Below are 10,137 nucleotides of genomic sequence, written 5' to 3'. Positions count from 1 at the left end.
TCCTTGGAAGCCAGGATGGTGAGACTACGTCTCACATACTTTGGACATGTTATCAGGAGGGGCTAGTCCCTGGAGAAGGACATCATGCTTGGTAAAGTAGAGGGTCAGCAGAAAGGAGAAAGACTCTCGACGAGATGGATTGACACAGTGGCTGTAACAATGGGCTCAAACATAGCAAAGATTGTTAGGATGGTGCAGGATGGGGCAGTGTTTCATTCTGTCGTACATGGGGTCACTACGAGTGGGAACCGACTTGACGGCCCCTGACGACAACAGCAGCAGCCAAGCAGAAGCACAAAATCAAATATCTTTTATGGCATCACTTTCTAAGAATAACCTCTCCCACTAAACTCAAGATGAAAAAGAGACCAATTTTTTTTTTTAATAAATCTCTCCTGTTTGTTGTTCCCTTAATCCTGTTCATGTACAATTTTTTTGCCCCTCTGCTCTGACAGATTATTGGCTGACTCTGATATGAGATAAGGCGGCTATTACTGAGCAGGTCCTCAGGGAAGCAAAGGAAATGGAATGGAGAGAAAACATCACGCCCTCTTAACACTTCTGATTGGCTGATCTGCCCTTTCTATTGTAAGGATATTCTAAGCAGGACTTCTAAACCGGTCATTCTGGGCTCCAGTCCCTGCGGATAATTTGCATTTCCACCCCAGATACACTGAATCAGAATCTACATTTTAACAAGATCCCCAGGTAATTCTTATGTATAACTTCTTGAGAACTTGTTAGAAATTCAAATTATCAGCAGGGAACTTGTTAGAAATGCGTATTATCAGCAGGGTTTTGAACCAGAAAGAACCCAGTTCAAAGCCCTAATTCTAAATCAGGGGTTGCCAGTCCTGAGTTCCTGAGGCCATCAAGGATTAGTTGATTTTGATTAAAACAGTTCCTTAACAAAATATAACACTAAGGAAAGCCGAGGTGTGGTGAGTTAGGCCCTGTTACGCATGTTGCTGTTGCTAGGTGCTGTCAAGTCGGCTTCGACTCACAGTGACCTTACGGATCACAGAACGAAACACTGTCCAGTCCTGTGCCACCTTCATGATCATTGGTATGTTTGAGTCCATTGTTTCGGCTATTGTGTCAGTTCATCTCATTGAAGGTTCCCCTTTACTTTATCAACCATAATGTCCTTTTCTAGCAACTGGTCTTTCCTGATGACATATCCAAAGAAAGCCAAGTGAAAGTCTCACCATCCCTACTTCTAAGGAACATTCTGGTTGTCAGAACTGATTGTAATTAGAACAAATCTTTCGAAAAGCAATCTGGCGATACTCTCAAGCCTTTAAATGTTTGTACTCTTTAACCTGGGAATTCTTTTTTTGGGAATCTGTATTATTGCGTGTGGTAGGGGGTGGAGAATGAAAACACCAAACCCATTGCCACTGAGTCGATTCCAACTCATAGCAACCTAATGGGACAGAGCAGAACTGCCCCTAGAGTTTCCAAGGAGCGCCTGGTGGATTTGAACTACCAACCTTTTGGTTAGCAGCCGTAGCTCTTAACCACTACGCCACCAGGGTTTCTGGTGGGGGTGGGGTTGAGGGTGAGACTAATTAGTGAAACGTGCACAAAGGAGTTTATCACAGTGTTATTTTTACAGTAGTAAAAAAAAAAAAATCAGAAACAACCTAACAACATGACAAGTGTTACATAAGTTATGGGGCATCCACTAGATGAATGGTTCTGTTTACAAGGAGTCTGTCAAAACATGAATGCGGAAACATAAACAATTTATCAAAACAATGCTTTTAGGAAACAAAACGTGAAATCTTCACACTCCAAAAGGTCTGGAAGGAAATACAACAAAATTTGGTAGTGGCAGTTTTCTAGTGACTGGGATTTAGAGTATTTTGTCTTTCTTTTTACTGCTGTTATTTTCGAGTTCATCATAAAGACTAAGGTACGTAACTTTTTTAATGGGCAAAAAAACTAATAATAATGCATGTTTTACAAGAAATTAAACAACTGGAGGAACCCCAGAAAGCATGGCCCCCGGAGTCTCTGTCAGCCCAGAACTAAAATCATTCCTGAGGCCAACTCTTCAGACAAAGATTAGACTGGACTATGGGACATAAAATGATACTCGTGAAGAGTGTACTTCTTAGCTCAAATAGATTCATGAGACTAAATGGGCAGCTTCTGTCCAGAGGTGAGATGAGAAGGCAGAGAGGGTCAGGAGCTGACTGAATGGACACGGGAGATCAGGAGGAACATGCTGTCACAGTACAGGGAGAACAAGGGTCACATAACAATGTACGTATAAATTTTTATACGAGAGACTAACTTGAAATGTAAACTTTCACTTAAACTACAACAATAAAAAAAGAAATTAAACAAACATAAGGATGTCATATGGAATCTTTATGGTTTGGGAGTTGGCCAAGAACGGGATAATTAAGGACAAAGATATAATAAATTATCTCAATTCCAAAAAAAGGACGGGGATGGCTGGTGAGGAATCTGTGCTTCCCTACTGTCCCTCGTGAGCTTGCTGGCTCCTCCCCAGGATTTCTTTAGGTCTGGAGAAGAGGGACCAAGTTATTTTTCTCAGACGTTAGTGCATTCACAAGAGTACCAGGGTGGCGCAAATGGTTAAGCGCTCCACTACTAGCTGAAAGGTTGGCAGTTCAAACCCACTCAGGGGTGCCTCAGAAGACAGGCCTGGTGATCTACTTCTGAAAGGTCACAGTCTTGAAAACCCTGCGGAACGGTTCTACTCTGCACACATGGAGTTGCAATGAGTCAGCTGGAATTGACTTGACGGCAACCAACAAGTACACTCACAGCTATGCTTTCATTCTCATTTAATGCCATGATGACTATTCAGAAAAGTGAAGGAATTAAAAATGTCATTTATTAAGCACTTCCTACGTGCAGGCACTGCTTTGCTGCTTTTTATACATATATTTCACCTTTCCCAGCTTGCAAAAGTTCTTCTAAAAGGAACTATTATCTCCTTTCTTTTCTTTATTTTTCCCCCAGGTCTTCTTTCTCCTACCCACACAGAGAATGCCTTTTGGGTGTATGATTGATTTGGATGAAAGAAAAAACGGACAGACTAGGCTACCCTTTGTTACAAATAACGCCTCTCCGGCCACCTGAAGAGTTGACTGGAGGAGCATTGTCAGGTAACTTCCACAAGGAAGTTCTGGAAACGGCACCAGAAAATCCCATAGGCCTTCTCCCTGTGATGTGGCTTATTTGCTTTACAGGCTTCAGGCGTATTTGCTGCTGTCAGCAGCCCGTCAAAGTTTAAAATAATAATAGTGAAAAGGAAAACAGCCCTTTTCTGTCAGGCAGTCCCATTCTGCCAACCCCTGTGTTCTCTTTTGAGATAATAAACATCCAAGAACCACCTCCCACCTCCCCTACCACCTACCTTGGGTGGGTGGGGAAGCACAATGATTTAAAAACCACCAGGTCAGCCCATTGCCAGCATAAACCATTCAAACAAGTAGCATTTGTCACACTCTAATGAGGATTTTACCTCCGCCTCAAAACGAAAGCTATCATCAGGCTTCGTGTTTATGGAGTCAAATGATTGTCTGGGGTCAGCGGGCTTCTTTTCTCCCTTCCTCATTTAAATCATGCACAAGACCAAATACATAGATATTTTTTGCATCAGACTAAACTAAAAAACCATAACTGTGCCAGAAAATGTCTTCTGAAAACATCAATTAAGAAAATGGCCTTTTAATTCCCATTTTACTTGAAAATCTGGAAACATCCACACGCGTTGTATTACTGTGGCGGTGGTGGGCTGTCTCTAAAAAGGAGACAGCTCAAATAAATGGTGGTTTGAGGAAGTCAGGCAGGCTCCCACTGGCAAAAAAGCAGTCAAAGACGCTCTGCAAGGAAAGAAATTTCTCTATGAAGCAAGACCTCTTAAGTTATCTTCACATGTAGAGCTGAAACCGGAGCCAGCCCCTTAACAGTCAGGCTGATACCAGGCTTCTGCACCAGGCTGGCACCACACACACACCCCATTGTTAATACCTCTGAAGGACAGATTAGAGCCCACATTCCTCAGAAGTACTGAGCTCCAGAGGGAAATCAGCCAGCAGGGTCCTTCCACAGGGGCAACAGCTAGCTACAACTGATAAGTTCTCATTGAAATACCTGGAAAGATTACATTGAGTCCCCTCCAGGGCTGTCTCCAGATATTGAGAAGGTGTTACACTTCCATCTCCTGGCATGTGGATAGGCTTGAGCCAGCCAAGAGTAAAGCAAGTCACTAGCTCGCTTTTATGTGCTTTTATTGATGGTTACACGCAATTGTTAATCAAATTATTCACCAAGATGTACTATGAGATTTTTCCTTTTTTCTGGGCCTTATCTAGTAAACACTGGTATTTACACTGTCTCAGTTCAGGTTTGAACAAGTAACTAATGTCTAACCAAAGATACTGAAGTTAGACTTGGGTTGAATAAAGTCTGTCGAAGTCATGGTTGTTTTTAATCATACAGCTCAACTGAAAAGCTTAGCACTAACAAAGATCTTCGCTTTCAAGTCTTGGTTTTAACCAGCGTACTCATTAAACAGCAAATTTAGTTGCGCTTAATGTCAATTCTGCAACTTCCCTTTCATTTTTCCTGAAGTAACAGTAATTGAGTCAACAAAGTGGCAATATGAATTAAAGGACAACACTCCTGCCTTTCCAGGAACAAATCTCAAAGGCCCAGATTAAATTTTAGCCACAGATTACTGTGCCAGGATTTTATATCTCAAAAGGGTTATGCTTGGCTTTTGTAATAATGAAGGATTATTTTGAAAAAAAAGTATCCAGTTTTAACGTACACTGTATTTACTAGTAGGAAATACAGGGTTATGCTTCAATACAGTCCAGCCTTTGAAAGAAAATAAAAGGCAAGCGGTTTAACGGATGGCTAATTTCTGAATCTACAGAAATGTAAAACGCCGGGTCTTTGGAGCCTATGGGTTTCATCAAAGACTAAGGAAGGCTGAGACCAACACCAGTGCGTCCTCTTTGGCTAGTTTTAACACGTTTACAGTTACAATTAACATTCAAGGAATTTCCTATTCAACCAAGGGTTTCTTTTAAAAGCACTTTATGCCACAGACTAAAGTTTTAGCTGCCATCAGTCCTTCCCATACAGAAAGAAGAGTGGTGAAATCTCCCTAATACTTTTTTTCTGTTTTTGAAAATGGGCTCGGACCATGTTAATTTTCCTGGGGTGTTTGTTTTCCAATACAGAGGGTTCTCACCACCTCCCTCCATCTCTCCCCTAAAAGCGTTTGTATTGGACACCGGCCTCCTTGTCCCTCACCCTCCTACACACTTACCCCGGAGCCAGAGGAGCCCCGTGGCAGCGCAGCCGGCCGGAGCGCTCCCCCCGTCCCATGGGCCGCTGCTGCCTGCAGGCGCTCCGGGCCCACCCCAGCCCAGTTTCAAGTCCCTGAGGCGGCCGAGCCGGTGCTTTCTGCCAGGAAGGGGGAAGCGCCCATCCCACTCTCCTGCCCTACTTCTCCTACACAAGGGATTCGCATACAGGCACCGAATCCGAGTCCTGACTGTGCATAGAACTCAGCCCCGTATCCGAGTCCTCGTCGTTGCCAGAGCAGCTCTTGGACAGTCCGCGGGCCTGGTCCACCCACACCTCGGCACAGGCCTGAGGCCCAGGATCCCGGGAGAGTCCGTCCGAGCCGGGAGACCCATCGGGCGCCACAGCCAGCTCCAAAGCGTGCAAAGTCTGAAGAAGGCCCTGCAGCTCGCGCTCCTTGCTGTCCCACTGCTGCTGGCTGTAATCCAAATCCGACTTGACGGCCTCCAGGTCCGTGTTGAGCCGGAGCCCTATGTAAAGGCTGGTGCTGAGCTGCGTCCTGACCCGCTCCTGCTCCAGCAGCAGCTCGCCGTCGGGGCCGCAGTCGGGCCCCGGGGGCTCTTCCCGCGCCGCCAGCTCTTCCTGGCGCCGGCGCATCCACCTCTGGTTCAACTCCTCCTGAATCTCGGCAGAAAGGCGCTCGAGTAACTCCTCCTGCTGGGCCTGCTGTTCCTGTAGCTGCATCAGGTCCTCGCAGCGCCGGGCTAGCTCCTCCAGTGCCGCCGCCTGCGTCTCGCCGTCCTGGGGCGCCGCTGCCGCCCCCTCCTTCCCCGTCGCCGCTGCCTCCGGCTCCTCTCCCGGACTGGGCTCGTCGAGCTCGATGCCCGCGCCCACCAGGTAAGTGTCCTGCACGTAGTTAACCCCGTGTCGCCGCATGCGGTCCAGGTGCACCTTGGCCTCGTAGCGGTCGATCTCGCGGTCCAGCTCCCGGAGCCGCTGCACCTGCTGACGGATGGTATGGTCCTGGGAGAGTACCAGATGCACCAGCGTCTCCATGCGCTCCACCGACGCGCTCTCGTGGGCCCGCGGCGACGACGAGCAGGATGAGGCTGTGGAAGACGAGGTGGACGAACAAGGCGACGGCAGCTGCTGCTGGCGCCGCCGGTTGAGCTTGGCCAGCTTGCGGAAGGCCTTGCGCACCCCCCGCCGCTGCTTCTCCTGGGTCATGGCCAGGCTGGGCCGCGCCGGGGCTCCGCGGGCCGAGCAGGGGCGCTCGCGGCTGAGCACGACGCGCGCCTCGGCGCTGCGGGGGCCCGCGTTGGGCAGCGACGCCTCGCTGCGCACCAGCACGAAGCGCACATTCTCTTGTTCGTCGCCCCAGGCAGCCCAGAGGCGCAAGATGCGCGTCTTGTTGGGCAGAATGCGCTCAAAACCGCGCCACTTCTCCACTATGCAATAGCACTGCGGGGGGCCGCACAGCATGCCCTGCGTCAGCGCCTCGTCGTCGTCCTCCTCGTCCTCGTCGGTGGGTTCAGGCAGCTCCTCCGGGCCTGGGGAGTCGCCGGCCGCCCCCCGCCGTCGGCCCCGCCGCTGCCTCCGTCGCCGCTGGCAGCCGTCCTCCAAGAGCACCCGCACCACGTCCGAGCAAGTGGTGCGGCGGGAGAGGCCGGACACCAGCTTCTCCTCCTGGCAGATCCACACCGAGATCTTCTTCTCCGAGGGATCCATGGCGCAACTGGGACACAGGTGGCGAGTCTGGTCCGGCCCGGCCCCACCGGGCGGCAGGGGCAGCCTTGCAGCTCCGGGATAGCAAAGGAGCCCAGGACCCCCGGCTCCAGAGGCACTGGCGATTCTCCCGGGCTTTGCATCAAAAGCAAACGCCTATGCGGCCCGGAGGGCAGGCGCTCGCGGGGCCGCACGTCCCGACTAGGACTCTCGCCACTCTGGCTCTGCCTGCGGCTCCGGGGGCCTCCGGGTTTTGCTCCTCCCCATGTGGCTCCTCCTACTCCCGCCCCCAGCGCCGGGAGCCGCGGCCGGGAGTGCAGCAGGCTCGGCGCCCAGACCCGCCCCTCGCAGCCTAGCCGCGCCTGGTACGCCCCGTCTGTCCCGTCAGGCAGTCGGCGCTACCGCCGTCCAGCTTGTGCTGCGCGCCAGTGCAAGGAAGGACTCGGGGCCCCTTCTAATGCGGGACCTGGAGCCCACGCCTCGGCGGAGATTAGCTCTGCGACTCCTGCCCACTGGCTCTTCTCCTTGCATCTCGTGCATGCTGGATGCATCTTGACTTTTGCACCTTTCCAGGTGCCCCTAGATGAAATTCCTGGTCCTTCAAGGCAGCGCCATTTGGGGAGTGCCCCTTTTGCAGACAGGGAAACTGAGGCACACAGGAGCAGCTTATGGGGATGCTCTAAACGCATGGTGTGTCCTTTTCCAGCTGCCCAAAACGGGGAAGACCCAGTCTTCGTGGATGGAAAGCAGTATTTGGAATTTTAAGGAGATAAACAAGATGGGGCAGTGTGCTCTGTGGGCAAGTGTAGGTATGGAATGAATGGTCTAGGCTGGAGGGCACGTTCAGAAGCTGCTCCCCAGTTCTTCGCAGGGGCACGTCTGTGGGTTGCCACAGAACCTCGGCTTTCCACAGCCTTCTTGGTAGGGAGACTCCTGGTTTTTGTGGGAGTTTGTGGCCCATACCCAAGTCACAAGCTCTTTTAGGCATCCCACCTCCAGAAGATGAAACCAGGGTCATCACCATGGTGGTGTCTGGCATTTTCCAGTGTCCAGATGTAGTCCAGAAAAATAAAAGACAATTTTTATAGCACAAGAATTCCAAGACCTCAAAACAAACTAACTTGTTTCATCCTCAGCTGCTGCCTTCCACACCGATGGAAGCTCCCCGTGTGCGAGACTTACCCTGAGCTTGTCCTTGTGAGCACACGTCTGGTAGGATCACTCCACTCCCTTGCTTTAAGACCTTGGATGGCTCCTCATTGCCTCCCGGATATAGCACCTTTATTCATTCACTCCATAAATATTTATTGAGTACCTACTGTGCTCCAGCTACTGTGCTAGGAGTTTGGTGATGAGCAAATCATCAGTCCTGGCCTGCAAGGAGCTTACAGTGTAGTAGAGAGCACAGCTGAGTGGAAGTTTCCAACACAGTATGCTCTGTGCTCTGGTAAGGGAGAGCATAAGGTGCTAAGCGAGCGCTGGAGTGACATCCAGCTCAATTTGGGAGAGTCAAGGAAGGCTTCCCCTATAGCAGGTGGTATCTTAGGCAAGGCCTGAAAGACCTTTCCACCACCACCAGTTGCCATCAATTCGAACTCATAGTGATCCCATGTGTCAGGATAGAACTGTGCTCCACTGGGTTTTCAATGGCTATGATCTTTCAGAAGTAGATCACTAAGCCTTTCTTCTGAGGTACCTTAGGGTGGATTCAAACCACCAGCCTTTCAGCTAGTAGCTGAGCACTTATCCATTTGTGCCACCAGGGACTCCAGAAAGACCCTTAGAGTTTGCCAAAGATGGAGGGGAGGGGGCAGGGCAGCATTCGAGGCAGAAGGAACAAATTGTGCAAAGTCAAGGAATCAAGAGAGCATGGCAGTTACTGGGGCTGCAACAAGTACAAGTGAGAAGAGTGTCTAAAAATGAGGTTGGGTGAATGAGCAGGACCAGAATCAGGATGGGCATTTAATGCCATGCTTAGGTATTTGGACTTATCTTAAAGGCAATGAGAAGTCAGAGTGCAGATTCTGGGTCAGACTTGCTGTGTAAAAATCTCAATCTTGCCACTTACTAGGTCTTGAAGAACATTCACCAAACTGAAAATAGTGAGTAGCTATACAGACCTTTGCAGATGGAGACAGTCACAGGGGAACTTAGCTTCATCTGTAATGATTTTAGGGTCCCTGGGTGGCACAAATGGTTTGTGCTTGACTACTAACCTAAAACTTGGTGGTTCAAACCCACCCAGCAGCACCTCAGAAGAAAGGCCTGATGATCTGCTTCCATAAAGATTACAGTCAAGAAAACCCTTTGGAGCAGTTCTACTCTGTAATGCATGGGATTGCCATGAGTTGAAATTGACTTGAAGGCAATGGGCTTGGTTTTTGGATTTCATAATGATTTTACAAGAAGTATTTAGTCACATGTTACTTATGCAATTACAATGTATAATTTTACAAAGTGTAAGGGCTTGGGTTGGGATCACTAAGTCCTGGTTGTCCCTGACACCTTTCCTTCACCTGACTGTTTCTCCTTTCTGTGGACTCCCGCCTTAGTCTGAGTGGAATCTGTGTTCCCTATAGCATGTATTAATTTATATAACCCACTACTTTATCCCAAAGGGTTTTGAAGATCATGTGTTACTATGAAGGAGTCCAGTCGAGTGCCTGGTTCAAATTCACATAGCATCTTTCCTTCCTCTTCAGAGTGAGCTTCTTACAAGACAGCACAATTCTCAGAGCGGCAGCAGAGCTCTTTGGTAATGTCCTCACGTTCCATCCCAAGGGTGATTGTCATTCAACCTGTGGTTTTTTAGTCTTTTATCTTCCTAATACCTGTGAGAGGTAGGCCATAGCTCCCTTGTCTGTGAGAAAGGTGCCAAAGGGAAGGGATTGACCTGTTTCCCAGCTCACAAAGCTGGTATTTGGGTCTGGAATTTCTACCTGTCCGATCTGTCAGTCACGGTTCACAGTAGCTGTGGAACACCCAAAACAGGAACTTCTGCCCTTAATTATACTGAGCCGTGCAGAAGTGTGACTGAGCCTTCCTACCTGCATTATTTCCTCTGAATGATTAACCTCAGAAGATAATCCAGCAAATTGTGTTTACGGAAAT

At 49.1% G+C, this 10,137-nt stretch overlaps 1 protein-coding gene across 1 annotated transcript; it reads right to left on the bottom strand.

Annotated features, from left to right (window-relative positions):
- Positions 1-5,411: 5,411 nt before the first annotated feature.
- RASSF10 (Ras association domain family member 10) lies at positions 5,412-7,043 on the bottom strand. The gene has a single exon (XM_004369657.2). It carries the CDS (start codon positions 7,027-7,029, stop codon positions 5,509-5,511), a length of 1,521 nt encoding a protein of 506 aa, XP_004369714.1. The 5' UTR covers positions 7,030-7,043; the 3' UTR covers positions 5,412-5,508.
- Positions 7,044-10,137: the final 3,094 nt, after the last annotated feature.

Source organism: Trichechus manatus, unplaced genomic scaffold, assembly GCF_000243295.1.
Source record: "Trichechus manatus latirostris isolate Lorelei unplaced genomic scaffold, TriManLat1.0 scaffold00006, whole genome shotgun sequence".
NCBI classification, from domain to species: Eukaryota; Metazoa; Chordata; class Mammalia; order Sirenia; family Trichechidae; genus Trichechus; species Trichechus manatus.
Note: the sequence above shows the minus strand (reverse complement) of the source record. Positions and strands in the feature narration are given on the sequence as shown.